Raw genomic sequence first — 18,310 nt, 5'->3', positions numbered from 1 at the left:
AAGAGGAACTGACCAGTTAGGCCTACAACATTGTGCCTTTTAAGAAACAGTAGAATGAAAAACCAAGACAGTTCTGAAACCAAAAAATAAAATACATCAAACGTCCCTTTTGGCTTGTATTCTTTCTGGATCTCTCTCTTCAATATCAAGTGTCCTTAGTCTCCAGCAATGGATACCTCCACTGCTTCTCGGAGTGAGAGGGGAAGATACGGGGGCGAGAGGAACCGCCTAAGCATGTTTTTTTTTCTTTTCAATCCCAGTTCATGGTTCCCAGAGGTGGGTGGGGGTGTATTTCTACTACAATCCAGGGCTGAATGGGGCGGCGAATAGTACCACAAAGTTCATATTTTTCCAGCAAAGCCGACCTTCCCGGATCCTCAGTCCTTCAGGATCAGAGTCGAGGGGGGGGGGGGGGGGGGGACATTCCATCAATTCAGCAAGCCAATTCAAAATCCCAATGAACAAATACATAAACGGCACTTTTCAATTCATAATAACTCATTCATAACGTCTTCAAATTCATCTCCTGAATTGACTGGGAAGTTCACACCCACCCACCCACCCACCCCACCCCCCAAACCCTGATCCCAGATCCAGACGCCCCCCCTCTAGTCTACCAGACGGTGGTCTCTCCCATCTCCTGTCCGGGGTGGGACATGGGGGCGCTGTAGCTAGAGTTACTAGCCAGGGAGAAGGGTGGGCTGGGCCCTCCTCCATACACCTCCCCAGGGACGGGCTGCAGGGAGCTGGGCAGGCCGGGCTCGGGGCTGGGGGTGTCTGCATGGGAGATCATGTCTGTGAACCTCTGGTCATCAGAGGGGTGGTGGGCTGACACAGAGCCCTCCATGGCACCTCCATGGATGTAGGGGGATTCTGCTGGAGACTGAGCCTGAGAGGAGGGAGGGCCGTGGGGGAAGAAGTCATAGTTTCCCCCTCCTCCGTAGTAGTCGCCCTGGTACTCTGTGGGGGGGTGGGGGGGAGATACGATTATTCAAATAGAAAACAAATCATCTAATTCATTGTGCAGCACACAGACAAAACAATCTATACAGCTACATTCAAAATCACTGAAATGGAATTTCACACACTTTTAAAAAACGGACCTGCATAAAGACTCAAGATTTTTAATAGAATTGCAGTATTGAGTAGCTTAAGTAACATTTCAAGGAGGGGAGGAGAATGGTTTAGTTCCCTGTTATAGCTGAAAAGTGAAAGAGCAAAACACAGCTAAATTTCTAACATTCACCCGGGAACTCCTTTTTTTGTCCCACATTTATACAATTTTGAGTCCTGACACTCATCCGTTAATTTGAATAGTTTTTCTTATTTTATTGTTCAAAGCGCCTAAACTTTTAAAAAGGAAATGAAAATCACACTTTCGAGTCTACATTTCAGTTATACGCCACACACTTTAGCTTTAAGTGTGAGCGGGTTCTTATTTCAGTACTACAGAGGGAAAGAGCAAAAATAACTAAGCAAACACAAATTCAATAATGTCTTGTTTAGTGTACGGTTTGATGTTAAACAACCATTCTTACTAATCCAACCCAAATCAACAATCTGGGAAGCACACACGTTGTTTCAAGATCAGCTAAATGTAGTCAGACAGACAATCAATATTTCATCATGCTTTGTTCCTAACTTGACAAAGAAACGTTTCCCCTCTACATAACTAAATCAGCAGTGCGCCAACCTTATGTTACAAATTGTGCTAATGAGGGGAAGGATAAATCCACTTTCAATGCAATGAAATCCAAAAAAAATTCAACAAAAAAAAAACAAAACAATAAACAAGCTAATTATTGAGTCGCACAAACAGAACCCTGCTAGCTACGACAGACCTTGAGAATCAACCTGCTCCTGGGGCGGCCGGGGGAAGGAACGGGGAGGGGCAGAGAGAGACACACATGTGTACGCATGCACACGCATAGACACACACACACACACACACACACACACACACACACACACACACACACACACACACACACACACACACACACACACACACACACACACACACACACACAGCCTCCTCTCTAAGCAGCAGCAGTGGTAGAGGAACAGAAGGATGGAAGGAGTAGTCCTGCTAATACAGTAGAGCAGGCTCCCCGGCTCCACCAAGGCACAAAAGGGTGTGAAGAGGCATGCTGAGAACGGAGGGAGCCAGAAGCAAGAGATTAAGGTTTTGTCCTCCTCTCCCCTCGTTCCCTCCCTCCCCGTTCTATCCTTCAAGGCTCCCTTTTATTACTGTGGATGGAGGCTGCTATGGTCCAGTGTATGACTGATTCCTCAGCAACATCTCTCTTCAGCTTTGTACTACTGGGGTAATCAACTGACAAATGCTTTTTGTTTTTAGAATTCTGTGGTTGTTCACTTCAGCCCATTCCGGAATGCTCTATGTCTTGATTTCAACATTTGACTTTTCTATATTTCAGAATCGTCTATGTTGTTCCAGTAGGCCACTTGACGAGCAGTCAACACCCTTGTCTCCCTGCAGTTTAGACAGAGCTGGGCAGCACAGAGGCGAGCAATGACCTGACGAAAACCATGTCACTAAAATCTTCACCAGAGATCACTTGTGAGCTTTAACAGTCAGCGGTGCGTAGCGACAGGTGACGGCGTTACTACGCATTGCACAGTCCTCAACCGAGTCCTCGTGCTATCTGACGTAAGGCAATTGACGGCGAGTGTATTTTACCACTATATAATCAAACAGTGAGTGTATCTTACCTGTGTAGTATCCATAGGCCCCAGGCCCCAGTATGTCTGGGTCCTCCAGTCGTCCTCCCAGGGGCCTCATCCTCCGGGGCCCTCTGAAGAAGGCGTGCCGCCGGGCCCCCAAAGCACTCAGCTGCTTCATCCTCCTCTCCTTAGACCGACGGTTCTGGAACCATACCTATAGAGAAAGAGATAGTGAGTTATCAGATCACATCACGTCTATAAGGACCTAGGACCCAGAGAAGCATCTAAGATTGTTATCAGATCAAAGTAAGTGAAACTATTTTAATGATGGACGAAAAAAAAATACATTTTTACACAAGCTTGTCAAGCACACAGAGTGTCGCAATCAAAGTCATATCTAATCTAACTTCATTTCTAGTCCATTACTTGTCTAGAATGGACAGTAACGATCACCAGATGTATTCCTTATCCATTTCACATTAAGCGTTACAACACAAAAAGAAAATGGAAAAACTACAAGGTAGTTAAAATGACAAGGCCCACTCCTAATCATCATCTAAATCAAATCACCATCAAATTAAATCCACCTTCATTTCAGACCTTAATTGTTTTTGTTCATTTCACAGACTTGGAGTGCTATTTAACTGGGCTTGTTATGCTCATATAGGAGTTTGAATTCTGTAGTGTAATGAGTATTGCTAGCTACAACAGATGAAATGAATTTTGGACAAGGGATCTGTGGGAAAAGTTTAGGGAGTGCAATACAATGTAATGTTAATCATTCACAGTGTGTTCTTAGCCCTTGGATGTGCCAAATGCATTTCACAGGGACTGTACAACATCAATGATACATTTTTTTCAACTCAATTCTTCTTGTACTCCTCAAAATGTTTCTTTTGAACATAATGCACTGTAATTTTAAGATTTAAAACTACAGAATCTTCTCTCTGCCCAAAGGCAAAATGTGTAGAGTTGCAGGAAATTGGCTAATAAAACTGCAAAATGTTCACTTTGATGACAAGAGGGAGGCCTTTAAAATGTTTCCCAGTGCACCGAACTTGATTAGTTCGGCCATGCACCACAGAAGTCATAGTAAAACTGCGTGTCAGCTTTTTGTATCGCACTGTAAAGTAGGAGTTGTGTTCTGATATTATGACCGGTCGGTCCCTGATGAATTTTCTATCTCAAAAGTAGTCCCCGATGCTCTGCCACAACATTAAAAAAAAAAATATATATATATTATTTTTGCTGTCTTGAGACCGGTATAGAAAAGAGCTCTTCTTAGGCACATCGCCTGTAGAAATAACTTAATAGAATTAAAAGGCTCTGCTTAGATATAAGGAATATGGATCATGTGGGGTGGAGGCAGTGGGGGTAAACTAACAAATGTGGATGGACACTGTCTCTACCTCAACGTCCAACCCAGACACATTCAAATAAGATATTCAGCCTCTCCACTTTGAGGACTATGGCTGAATGTGAGAGGCAGAGTGGAGGTTCACTTCCAACCAGGACTCAGGCGTTAGAGAGACACCATAGCCATCAACAAACACCCAGCCATGTCCAAGAAACAGAAATCACACTGGAGCTGTTTTGTAACCAGTGATATGGATGCCAGTATATGTTGAAATGGTCCAATAAAATCAAGGAATCAGTCAGCAACACAAAGGAACACGCACAGAGCAACACATTCATTTCTATAGGTCCCTATTTCCCATGTGCCTCAACAGGCCTCAGTACAACAACACAACTGAGACAGCAGAGACATTAAACACAGTCGTCACTCCTCCTTGGAGTCAAATAAACTGTCTTTGTACAGGAACAAAGGAGAAGAGGAAATATGTCAACATATGGAGGACTTACTTTGCATTCTAAAAACATAACACATTGCTCGTTGTCTCTGCATCGGCGCTGCATAATAATACATGTTAACACCAGCTAGGCTACACCAGAGGCACAATTCCCACTGTGTCGGAGATTAACAAAAAAACACAGAGAAAAACACCTAAAACCACTTAGGCATTCCTCTCCATGCTTTTCCTAGCAAAGACGACACCTGCCTATTGAGAACAATAGTCTAACTGTAGGGTACATTTTTATGGAAATGCTTTCGCTCCCCTTGAGAGAGCGTTGCTTAGGGATTACTACACACACACATACCAGGCCTGGGTTCAAATACTGTTTCAGGTATTTCAATACATTTCACAACAAGTATTTAGATTTTTTTAGGGGAAAAAAGTAGTTGAATATTGGAATGTATTTGAAAATACCATTTGGAAAGCATTAGCATGTAATTGCCAGTACTACAAATACATATCCTTGGAAGTATTTGAAAGACAGTATTTTCAACAACAAAAAAAGTAGTATTATTTGGGCGTATTTGAAAAAAGTTTTGAATGTACTTATTCGTTTAATTTGAATTACCAAACATATCATTTCACTTTTTAATTCCAAATATGCAGCCTAAGCTTTACATCGGTGCCTCATGAAAGATGACAAGATGCCATGTTACATTTAATAATAAAACATCAGGGTTTCAAAATGCTCGTCAGACATTGAGCAGCGATCTGGTCTGAAGATATGCCCTGCAATGCTGAAAAGCTGCTCCACAGCTGCGGAGGATGCTGGGACATGTATATAGGTACTCAGCAGCAACTATGTGCGGTGTTGGATATGTGTGACTGTGTTTCTTGCAGAATGTCAGAGGATCAGTAGTTGGTGGAAGATATGGGGTGATGAGGTACTCAAGGTTATTATAGTAAACTAAAACTGAAACTAAAACAAACATTTAAAAAACAAAAACTACACTGAAACTATTATCTTTGATTGCAAAACTAACTAAAATAAAAAACATCAAATTACGTTTAGTTTTAGTTTTTTAAATTCTAAACTTCGGGCTAAAAAAGGTAATGGGTTTTTCAAGCTTTTTTTCTAATGGGGTTTTCATGCTTCTGAAACTGGTGGGTTAATGCTGCCAGGAGATGCCGGTTTCAAATAGGACTAGCTTGTGCATCACTATCACTAGCTATCAATAGCTAACAGGGAAGAAATAAGAGGGCGAGCGTGGAGCGTGTGCGTGAACATTGGCGACAGCAAAAGGTAAAGCCCTGTATGGGATTGTCTTGAGTACATTGCTGGAAAGGACAAAAGTAAGTGTATTGTAGTGTCAGCAGCGTGTGTGGAACAGAGATACACGGAACAAAAATATAAATGCAACATGTAGCTGTTCCCATGTTTCATGAGCTGAAATAAATAAAAGGTCACAGAAATTTTCCATACACACAAAAAGCTTATTTCTCTCAAATGATGTGCACAAATTTGTTTACATCCCTGTTAGCAAGCATTTCTCCTTTGACAAGATAATCCATTCACCTGACAAGTGTGGCATATTAAGAATCTGATTAAACAGTATGATCATTACACAGGTGCACCTTGTGCTGGGGACAATAAAAGTCCACTCTAAAATGTACAGTTGGTGAGATCCATTCATCAACCGCCATCACCTCACGTTTCAGCATGATAATGGCCGGTCCCATGTCGCAAGGATCTATACACAATTCCTGGAAGCTGAACATGTCCCAGTTCTGGCCTGCATACTCACCAGACATGTCACCCATGGAGCATGTTTGGGATGCTCTGGATCGACGTGTACGAAACTATGTTCCAGTTCCCTCCAATGTCCAGCAACTTTGCACAGCCATGGAAGAGGAGTGGAACAACATTTCACAGGACACAATCAATTTTGTCACACCAGATACTGACTGGTTTTCTGATCCACACCCCTACTTTTTTTTAAGCTATCAGTGACCCACAGATGCATATTTGTATTCCCAGTCATGTGAAATCCATAGATTAGGCCCCAATGAAGTTATTTAAATTGACTGATTTCCTTATATGAACTGTAGCTCAGTAAAATCATTCAAATTGTTGCATTTATATTGTTGTGCAGTGTAAAAAGGAAAACCCAACCTCAAAGTTAAACTGAACAGCGGCCACAAAGAATCACACAAACCATTTCAGGATTAAGACAACGTGAGACAGCCACCAGCTCTTAGTAGCTGCACGCAAATTGCAACGGTAGGACAATCAACTTTAGCAGTTGGAATAAAAAAGAGCAGAAACATGGCAACCGAATTCAAAGGAGTAAAAAAAAGAAAGAAGCACTGGTTAGTTTATTGATCCAGTCTGGCACGTCCATGAGACTGTACGATGAGCCAGCCTTCAGAAAGTTCAACCAAACACTTGATCCCAAATTTAGAACTCCTGGCGCTGCTAGAGTAAACGTGTTGATTGCTTTGCAAATGGATACAGCAACCCAGAAAGTGAAGGAGATTCTGAAAGAGGCATAGAAAATAACCCTGTGTGTAGACGGATGGATAAAGAAAGGATTGCCGGCTTTTGCTTCTGTACATATCAACCTGCTTCTATCACCTGCTTCTATCACCCCTCCTCCAAGAAGGCACAGCATGCGTTGCTCAAGCTCCATTGGATTTAGCATCCACACACCAGAGAGGTAATTGACTGGACATTGGAAGCATGGGACATACCAGAGGAGAAGATCCTACTCGTCGTAACTGTCAATGGGGCGAACATAGTCAAGACTATCAAGTTATTACAGAACAGGCAAGTGAATACCCTTGACCAACAACAACCAGAGATGGCCATAGCTTTGAACGGTGCGGCAGAAATGTCTGAATCTGAGTCAGACAACCAATAATTATATTTTTTAATCTAAGTCACATTAAGATTGATTTATAACTTAAACATAACCAAACCTATGACCTGACCCCTCACTTTAGGTATTACTGCCCCCCAGTGGCAAGAAGTAACATTCCACAATAACGCAAACTATAGGCCTCATGACATAAATGGCTCCTAACCTCCCACACATAGGCTACTTTCTGTCTCTAACACGAAAACTAAAACTGAAACGAAATAGAAATGATTTGATAAAATTCGAACGAAATAAAAACGAGTAAATCAAGTCTGAAAACTAACTGAAGCTCAACTGGATGTCCATAGCATCAGAAAGGACATACTCATGCATGGATAGCTTGGTGACAGGCAGTGTGTCAAGCTTGTCTTCATACGCATTGAGAACTGATGTAATAATTTGATTCTGAGAGTTCCACCTTGTTGTTGACAGTAGCTGGTTGCAGCAAATGTTGACTTGCGGTTGTCAGTGGCGTAGAGGAGTTTCACAGGGGCCCCTTGCAGTTTTATAGCTAATCTCATGCTTTTTTTTAACATATTTTGCCTTGAGGCTTAAAGAATATTTATCTTATTAATATTAACAAAATATGAAATGTGTATTTTTATAGACAGAAGTGTCAGATATCACTACATTTAAATTAACAACAATATCCAGAATTTCCAGAATTTCAAATACTTTTTTGGAAATTTTGAAATACGGTATACTTTTGCTCCGAACAAGGGCATTTCCAGGCATAGAGCCGACATGGAAATTAATAATATTGAAAGTATTTAGAGAATTCAAAAAACAAAAAAACAAACATTTGGGGGGGTGATGTAACTGTCCACCATCTTGGTTCTATATACAGTGCCTTCGGAAAGTATTCAGACCCCTTGACTTTTTCCACATTTTGTTACGTTACAGCCTTATTCTAAAATTGATTAAATACAAACATTTCCTCAGATATCTACACACAATACCCCATAATGACAAAGCAAAAATATATAAGGTCCCACAGTTGGCAATGCATGTCAGAGCAAATACCAAGCCATAAGATCGAAGGAATTGTCCGTAGAGCCCCGAGACAGGATTGTGTCGAGGCACAGATCTGGGGAAGGGTACCAAATAATTTCTGCAGCATTGAAGGTCCCCAAGAACATAGTGGCCTCCATCATTCTTAAATGGAAGAAGTTTGGAACCACCAAGACTCTTCCTAGAGCTGGCCGCCCGGCCAAACTGAGTAATCGGGGGAGAAGGGCCTTGGTCAGGGAGGTGACCAAGGCCCTTGACACGGCTCTAGAGTTCCTCTGTGGAGATGGGAGAACCTTCCAGAAGGACAACCATCTCTGCAGCACTCCACCAATTAGGCCTTTATGGTAGAGTGACTCAGTAAAAGGGACATGACAGCCCGCTTGGAGTTTGCCAGTTGACACCTAAAGACTCTCAGACCATGAGAAACAAAATTCTCTGTTCTGAGGAAACCAAGATAGAACTCTTTGGCCTGAGGAGGAAACCTGGTACCAGGCAGGGACTGGGAGACTAGTCGAGGCAAAGATGAACGGAGCAAAGTACAGAGATATCCTTGATGAAAACCTGCTCCAGAGCTCTCAGGGCCTCAGACTGGGGCAAAGGTTCACCTTCCAACAGGACAGTGACCCTAAGCACACAGCCAAGACAACGCAGGAGTGGCTTCGGGACAAGTCTCTGAATGTGCTTGAGTGATCCAGCCAGAGCCCTGAAAATAGCTGTGCAGCGAATTGACAGAGCTTGAGAGGATCTGCAGAGAGGAATGAGAGAAACTCCCCAAATACAGGTGTGCCAAGCTTGTAGCGTCATACCCAAGAAGACTCAAGGCTGTAATCGCTGCCAAAGGTGCTTCAACAAAGTACTAAGTAAAGGGTCTGAATACTTATGTAAATGTAATATATATTTTTTTTATACATCTGCAAAAAAATCAAAACCTGTTTTTGCTTTGTCATTATGAGGTATTGTGTGTAGATTGATAAGGGGGGAGAAAACAATTGAATACATTTTAGAATAAAGTTGTAAACGTAACAAAGTATGGAAAAAGTCTAGGGGTCCGAATACTTTCCGAATGCACTGTACAGTATACCACAGTGCATTATGTTGTTGCTAATCAGAGATAAATGGGATCGATACAGTGTTGTGGAGACATGAAAGTGAGAAGATGCTACAAGGCCTGGTCTGAGAGGAGAGATTGTCTGGCAGTAAACGAGTGAGGACAGAGGAGCGAGGGGGGTGTACGGTATACAGCATGTAAATCTGTGAAATCAGTGGTAATTACTGTAAGCACACAAAAAGCCACATCTCAGCTGGCAGTGACGGTGCTAATCACCCTAACACAGTCTAAACCCAGACACCGAGAGTGTGTGTTTGTGTGTGTGCATGTGTGTGGTTATGACATAAAGGCTAGAGATCTGAGTGTGGTTGGTAGCAGTGAGGATATATTCCACTTCAAGAAGGTAAACAGTAATGTTATTACTCTCTCATTAGCAATGACTATGATCTCACATGTTGTCACAGGACCATCAGATCTCCCTAACAGGGTTTGAGGTCAATTCAGTTTTAATTTGTCAATTCAGGAAGTGAAAAATCCTGATACTTCCTTGACTGACCAGAACTGCTCATTTAAACCTCTAAATTGTCTTGGTTGGCATGTGCACCTGTTAACATACAACTGTTTACAGTATTTGTGTGCAGTGCTGTGGGCTTTTTTTGTAATGACACTATTGTTCAATTATTGGCTGTTAAAAGCATTAACAGTGCATTATATTTCTAAAATGTGAAGGCCTATGGCTACAGATATGCTACATATTTAAACATGCACATACTGTGCAGGCAATCCGGGTACTATACTTGCTTCAATAATAAATGAGAAATCAACAGCAAATACAATATGTCATATTAAGAAACGAATGTCTTCCATCTTTCATTCAAATTCATTCAAATCATAATTTATCTTTTGCTTTAATTAAAAAAACCAAACCTATCAAACAGGAGTCCAAATAGGCTACAATAGACTATAAATAGACTGGTCAAATTGCCAATTTAATGTCTGATTATTCAAAATCTTAAATTGATAAGAGATAAAGAAAACCACAACTCAATCTTAAGAAATAGTAACCTTAATGATATTAATTGATCAGTTGATAGTGCAGCAAACTATTACAAAAAATATCACAAACAAAAAATACATAATGTAGTTTCTAGACCCAATTCCATTTCCCGGGGAGGGAGGTCCATTAACTCTCGAGCTGATTTTATGGATTTATCAATCAGCATTTCACTTGAACGTGTCTTGTTATTTTTCTCATATTTATTTTTACCAAAGACGTTTTCCCTCCAAAGATAGGTCTACTTCATTCAAATAACCTTTGGCTTCCGAACTGTTATTAACCTACATTGTGTTGTGACATTCTTTTCACTCTCACTTTGTCAAGTACGTCTTTAATTAAATCTCGATCTATTCTAACTAATTCATCACGAATGTTGTCTACACCATGTAGCCTACCAAAACTCAGCAGTGCTCATCAAACAAGCAAAGAGAAAAACCACAGAACGTTATTTCTCAATTTGACCTGAAAACTCAACATTATCAACCCAGAGCTTCTAATCTATTCTATTTGATCGAGTTCTGTTCTATTTATAATAGGAATTCTAACTTGTCCAAATAAAAACCAGGCTCTGCATCAACCAGCAATGAATATGCTCAAGTTAGCCTGCTCTCCTACCTGTATAACCCGCATGTTGAGTCCCGTCTCCTGGGCCAACTGTTCCCGAATGTGTCGTGTGGGTTTCGGCGTGGCCACGAAGGCAGCCTTCAGCGTCTCCAGCTGCTTGGCTTTGATGGTGGTCCGCGGTCCTCGCCGCTTCGTGCCCGAATTCTGCTCCTCATTCTCGTTATTGTTCATGTCCTTATCTGAGGACATGGAATTGTCCGTCTCTTTTGTGTCGTCCTGTATCGGGTCCTGGAGGTCCGGCGATAAACTTCTGTCTGTGCATGATGACACTGGGGGACGGGAAAGAATGGAAAGGTTTCAATCGGAGGTGTCATGGGGCCTACTACTAGATTATTGCTGTAGCTTATCTAATCACAAATAAACTAGAATATGTGGAACAATGACGCCTCACAAAATACAAATATGGAAGCCCTTTTCACTTCCTTATATATATATAATATATATATATATACATATATAAAATAGCCTACACTTTGCCAATGTAACCAATATGAAACAGACTAAATACCTGGATTTACCAGTTTAAATCTTCACAAATAAAACAGGTGTAACCATCTCGACACTGCCCGCGTGTGACCTAAGCGATCGAGATAATGAAAGAGAAATTATGCATGTAATGTGAAACAAAAAAAGGGGGCTAGGCTGATCCCCAAGGACCCGCTGCGTCGCACGATAACAGCATGTCATTGTCCGAGGGGAGGGCTGTTTGAGCCATTCATCTGACAGGAATTTATAGCATTGATAAGACTGAGCTATGGTCAGATGCATTCAGCGAAGCGGAGATGCTTTGTTGGGGAACATCATCAAACGCTAGGCTACACATGCCCTATACACGGCCCATTGCGGCGGCGAGAATGTCAGTATGTTCACATTTGCAGCTACAGACACCCAACGAGGGGTCAAATTCAATGTCACGTCTTTCCAGGATACAAATGTTATTCCTCACCTTGTTGATCTAAAGACAAAATCGAATGGCAGTGATGGGAGCCTGAGAACCCCATAAACACAAGCTTTTCTGAAAGTTGTTGACATGCACATTTTAGTTCCAAACACCCCAAAGTGTAGGCCTAATATTTTAACAATATCAAGGCCATGTTGAATAACGACATTTTAGAGATATTTATTTATTAGGCGAGGAAGTAACTTGCAGCCGAATTATCCATAGGCTACACATGTTGTACCATGTAGGCCTACGGCACTGCAGCTAAAATGGGAAAGTAAGCTAGAATATAGAATAGAATCCCCAAATTCATATACATCTACAAGACTAGGCTACTTCAGATTGGACGCAGACGATACTCCAACGAATGCAGAGCCAGAGCTAACACGCAGACATGCATGTCCATGGTTTTGAATTACCTGACGGAGGCCTATTGTAGGACTTGATATAGGCCTAGGTTATGGCTCTGGATAAAACAATTTAAATGGCATAGTAACACAATATGATTTCGAATTCATGCATTTTAGTTCGGTAAATCATATGTGAATATGTGGTTTAGGCTTATCCTATTTTAGGAATCCAACAAATACAACCGTGTAGTAGTTTAAGGCGTTTCTCATCGTGCACAAATAGTCTTAATGCTCCACCATTCCCCCGTGTATGGGATGGGATCCCACGTTGAAACGATCAGTAAATAAATACACACAAATTAATCAGTTAACGTAGGTGGCCAAAACAGTCTTCCAAAAAACAACCCACTTTAAATGATGCTCGTTGCTTTCAAATACAAATGCAGACTATAATATACCACTTATATTTTTGAGGGGGGAAAAATAGGCTTAGGCTACTAAGAAAGAAAGGTCCATTATTTTCAGACAACCGTGTAGAATTTTTCCAAGAACAAGACCAACAGACCATTGATATTTTCGTATCCATGCACTAGACTAGCCTAACATTAGTAGACCGTCTAGAATGTCTACTGTAGACGCACTTTTGAAACCCTTAGCTATAATTAGGCTACCTGAATTCAAATTGACTTCCTTGATAGCCCCTGAGCTTAGGTAGTCTTCTTTGCACACAAACTTATTTTCGTCGATGACATAGAGCTCCTCGCCCGTGGACAGCTGCTTGTTGCACACCATGCACGTGAAGCAGTTGAGATGGAACACCTTGCTGCGCGCCTTGCGCACAAGATCGCTGGGAGAGATGCCTTGGAGGCAGCCCGCGCACTTCGTCCCAAACCTCCTGAAAATAAAGGGAGAGAGGAGAGGGGGGTTGATGTGAAATCCCCACGACACAGAAATACATACAAAAAAAATATGAATTTGAGATGGACATTTTACTGTTCTAACTTTTTTTTTTAAATAATGTATATGCCTATTAGACAACGAATTTTGCAACTGTGGGCAATGCAGAAGGTTTGGCGCGTAGCCTGATTTGAAGCGTTTGTTCCAAGAAAATTACGAAATCGCAATGACAAAACACTTACAACAATGACTAAATATATTCTATAGTAGTTATAATTTATTGTTTTTATTTTATACATTTGTTTCATTGTATTACATATTTGCCATGATTGAAGAAGGGGTAGGCTATTTCGAAATAATTTTCGTTAAAATCTAACAGACTACTCTTGATACATAATATAGCCTAAAATGTAGCACCTGCGCTAGACTGAGAAATACCATAATTCTTGTTTTTAACAATAAACCCACGCAGAACGTATTAGTGACAGTCATCACATTGAGACTACAGAGATATCCGAGGATTAAACGGACTAGGAACATTTTAGCGTGAAATCTCCTGTTAATCCACATTCACCCTCTTCACGTGCAAAAAAAAGCATAGTGGATATACTTGTATTATTTGGATAGACAGGCGAGTATATAACAGCCTAACTCAACGTCTCATCGTTTCCGGGGATAAGTCGACAAGGTAAATCAGTTGAAAATGAAGTGTTTCACTGGAAGAAAAAATGTGTGCTACATATAGTGATGGGGAATGGGAAACCTTATTATGTTTTTCTCCCACCATGCATTGTACTTTAGTGTTTCCCTCTCCGATGTGAAATAAATAGGCCTAATCCACCTCATCACGAGCCAGAAACCTCATCACGCGCCTCTCATGGTGATTTGGTAATCTCTCTCATCAACATGGCGTCGCCTCAGGACGAAACAAATACAGGAATTGAAAATATTTCAATTATAATACGATTATTGGAGGTAGTGTGTGTTTGAGGGTGTGTGTGGGGGGTGGGAGGACGGGGGCGAGCGGTCGAGGCAAGCCCCCTTTATTTTTTATCAGAATCCCTCTCTCTTTCTCTGTCTCTCTCTCCAGCCATTTGCAATAGTATCGCTCCACTGTACCCTTTCACATGCACGGCTCGGCGAGGACACAGCACTACTTACACAACAAATGGCCACATTAGGGTGATTACTGTTTCGCCTGGCTAATTGTTCGGCCATTTAAATCCACGGATGGAAGCCGGCTAATATGATGGTCAAGGCCGTTTGAGGCCAACATTGCCTTCACAAAAGCTTAAATACTGGGCCTCACATGTCATTAAACAATTTGTACAGGAGGGGGAAAAAAGCTGACACATAACTAATTGGTATGATGCTATGAGAGTGCGCGTACACAAACAAGGGCCTACACTTATCACTGAATTACCACTTTGAAGAACTGAGCGGCTGGTGTAGGCCTAATGGTTAAGTTTTAAAATCTATTGGACCAAACAATAGTGGAAACAGAGAGTACAGGTGAGAGGAAAATGCATATTATAAATAGATTTCAACTGCCTCCGTGTGCATGGAGAGAAGAGAATTAAGAGAAGTGAATATTCAAGCCGACATAATATTCAACCTCACCAATAATATTGATTTATAAATAAAAGTGATATTATTTGTCATAATAAATATTAGGAATAAAGGTTATGATTCATATTGTCAGAAAACACACTTTGTGTCTCTAAAAAACACCCTCTTCATGTAAAACTCAAGCGGACAAAGAGTGATAACGTGGACATCTCAGGCTATGATTAATTAGTTCTGTCAACATGCTAAATATATTTGTGATATTCAGAGCTCTAGAATGAACTTATAACTCTGAAATGATATACATTTATATAGGCCTAATAATTATATGATTTTTGTGGTTACAATATTATTTCTGCAAGGCTTGAAATTGAATAATTTGAAGTGACATTCTAAAACAATTCTAATAACTGATAGGCTATCTCGCCTATAGGTGAATTATAGGCCATCATGTGAAGTAGGCCTTGGCGAACCATATCCATTTCCACGAAACAATGTGTAGGCCTACAGAATAATATCATGATGGTTAATTCATTATGTGAGTGACGCTATAACGAGCGCTATTTTGATCATTGTGTGACATGCAATCAATTTCAGCATTTTAAGACACTTACTAACAAAAAACAGACAAACAAATCTTCAGAAGCAGCAGGGTTATAATTCTCCCTGGTGAGTTCACAGAGTTTTTGGCATACCTGCTTTTTCGCATAAATCCCCAATCTGACTCCTTACCTGAAAAAGTCAATTTTACAATAAAGCTTCCCATCACGCGAGAAGCACTTCTCGGTCAGGTTACAGTGGCACTCGCAGCATTGGACGCACTTGGCGTGCCAGGCTCGGTCCAACACGTTGAGCAGGAACCGGTCCAGGATGGGCCTGTCGCACCCCGCGCAGTGGACCATCATCCCACCCGTCTGGAGGATAACGAGGGCCGACCTTCCCACGCGGACTCCGGTGCTGGGTCTGGGGCCACGCGGCTCTCCGCGCAGCAACGTCTTGGCTCCGGGGTTGTGGACAAAGCAGGCGCGAATGTTCTGTCAGGTGGGTGGATGGGTGGGGAGAAGCCCCTTTCCACTACCGTTTAAAGGCAGGCTATAGGCGAACACTCCCCGAAGTTCCTCTACTGTACTCCTGGGTCTGGAAGCCCCTGTCCTGTTCTGTCCTAGCACTTGTCACAATCCAGAATCCAAAAGAAAAAATATGAATTTAAAAAGCACCTATAGTCCTCTTCTTCATTGACGGGCTGCGTAAAAATTGACACGTGGAAAGCCTGTTCGTCCCCGCTGTAGAGAATATGTTACATGGGCTGTAGCCTATTATTATTATTTTGTTGTTGTTGTCATTTTTTGTTTTTAGGTTCCACTTCTTCGCCTCCGCTCACCTCACGTCGACACTTTTCGCATCACTGTGCCCGGCTCTGCGGGCGCCAGGCGCATCCGTATTCAGATTGGGTGACGCTCTCCTTAATTCCCGTGCCTGGGTGGCCAATCAGGACTCAAGTTGTCATGGTTACCCCTTTAAATAATGGTCGGTAGCCTACCTTCAGGTTGACCCAAAACATAAACCATGCTTGCAGAAATAGGCTAATAAACTGTAACTTTGCGGAGAGGGACATGATATTTTGGCAAACATATCACTCACTGGTCACTTGTTTTGTTACTGCCCTGTTATAGAATGGACCTAAACGGTGTAAATAGGTCTACAATCTGCCATTTTCTATTTGTCAACTGTAGCTCAACGATCAAGCTCTTGGGGTGAATGGATTTTAGGGACTATCCCCACCCGACGCTTCAAGAAATGGAGCACCAGCCGACGAATTACATAGACTAAACTACCTGGGCCATATAAAAAAAAAAAACATGCATTTTGTCTAATATCACCAATCAACAAGATCTTTCTCTGTTACAATTGGGCCAATTAAGACATGTTATTTAGAGGAAATTCAAGTTTTGATTGGTTTAATTGAATCCCCACAAATTTAAAGCTAAATGAAGCTTCTATAGACACCAAGGCACAAAACAAAAACCTGCGGATCATCTTCCATTTTCTTTCTTCTTTTCACCTCTTCTTCGTCTTCGGTCTTTGACAAGATGACCTAATGGAGTTGATGCCTATTAGCCAACACCTTTCTAAAGCGGCCTACAAAGTGAGGGGGCCGTCTTTACATGACATGATACCCGCCTTAAATGACCCTGAATGGGATGCGATGGGAGTAGCTGAACAAGAGCTAATGCTACAAAACCCTCCCTGCATTATCATCTGTCTCTCCCTCTGTGTGTGTGTGGAGTGGAGGGGACGGGAGGGTAGGGGGACCTAGGCAGGCCCTTTCTCATGCAGAAAGCTATTTACAGGGAAATGCACAGGATTAAGATAGCGGGGCCTCATCAATAGGGAAAGCTGAGTCGCCCGCCGCTTTAACAGAGTAGCCACCAATCGAAGGGAATTTCAATATTTACCCAGATCATCATTTAGTTAGTTGCGGCATTGCAAACATCATGCAGACGCTAATGGTTGTTAGTGGAAATGTGAGGCTGGTTTAAAACTGCGTTTGAGCATTTGTAGTATAGGGCTATAATGAGTTGGTTAAGCAGGTGTTAATTTGGGCCCATTACGCATTCTCATTTAAGATAACGTTTTAATCAGAACAACAACAACCTCATCAACAACATGGATTGGCAACTTTATGCATTCATAATATTATCATTTCAATTGCACATTGTTGCTGTGGGCCAACATAAATAACTAAGAAACGTGTTGTTTATGATAAATGTGAAAATAGCCTGCTTTATGGCAAGAAACTGACAATATTTCAAGTTTTACTAAAATACACGACTGTCATATTTGTATGAGTTTGTTTGAGTTTTATAGGCCTATCAATATTATTATTATTTATCATTCTGTCTTACGAATGATGTATTAATATGTATTATGTATTGTTATTATTATATCCTACTCCTTACCATCTTTCACCATTACCACCACCGCCACCATCATCCTAATCAATGTTTTCAACCAAAAGCATACTTGCACGGATAAAACAAGGCCTGTAGCAATTAGCTAACCTTACATAGAGCAACAAAAAAACATGTGATAACCAGAGTGAGGTTGTAGCGCGTGCATGCATGCATCAATTTTGGAGCAGTAGGATTATCCATCCATATCCAACCGTAGATTGTAGAATGTGAAATGGTTGGTATTAAATGGTGACTCTACATGATAATAAAGCAGCAATTTATGTAGCCAGGGGAGGCCGTTCAGCTTGTTGGGAGAGAAAGGGGGAGAGCCCGGGCCACCAAGGGGACCCCCGCCGCTCTTGGCAGGCGAAAGTGGCAGCAAAGCTTGGACTCGTTCTCGGTCTTAATCCCAAAGCTATCGGGGCTTGCTATTTATTTTTCTCACCAAATCTTATTTTCTTGAC

At 41.6% G+C, this 18,310-nt stretch overlaps 1 protein-coding gene across 1 annotated transcript; it reads right to left on the bottom strand.

Annotated features, from left to right (window-relative positions):
* Positions 1 to 565: 565 nt before the first annotated feature.
* Positions 566 to 16,738, bottom strand: LOC139543687 (LIM/homeobox protein Lhx5). Its single transcript, XM_071350002.1, has 5 exons — positions 15,625 to 16,738; positions 13,101 to 13,324; positions 11,131 to 11,408; positions 2,734 to 2,899; positions 566 to 960 (listed from the first exon to the last, which is right to left on the bottom strand). Exons 1-5 carry the CDS (start codon positions 15,795 to 15,797, stop codon positions 614 to 616), a joined length of 1,188 nt encoding a protein of 395 aa, XP_071206103.1. The 5' UTR covers positions 15,798 to 16,738; the 3' UTR covers positions 566 to 613.
* Between the last annotated feature and the right edge of the window lie 1,572 nt (positions 16,739 to 18,310).

The sequence above is a fragment of the Salvelinus alpinus genome, chromosome 18, assembly GCF_045679555.1.
Source record: "Salvelinus alpinus chromosome 18, SLU_Salpinus.1, whole genome shotgun sequence".
NCBI lineage: Eukaryota > Metazoa > Chordata > Actinopteri > Salmoniformes > Salmonidae > Salvelinus > Salvelinus alpinus.
This window is presented reverse-complemented; position numbering and strand designations above follow the sequence as displayed.

Excerpts from the sequence above, each read along its gene's own strand:
- LOC139543687 (XM_071350002.1), bottom strand. The coding sequence starts at position 15,797 with ATGATGGTCCACTGCGCGGGGTGCGACAGGCCCATCCTGGACCGGTTC. Across the intron at positions 11,409-13,100 it reads GGAAGTCAATTTGAATTCAG|TGTCATCATGCACAGACAGA; the intron begins GTAGCCTAATTA and ends CCCGTCCCCCAG. Across the intron at positions 2,900-11,130 it reads TCAACATGCGGGTTATACAG|GTATGGTTCCAGAACCGTCG; the intron begins GTAGGAGAGCAG and ends CTTTCTCTATAG.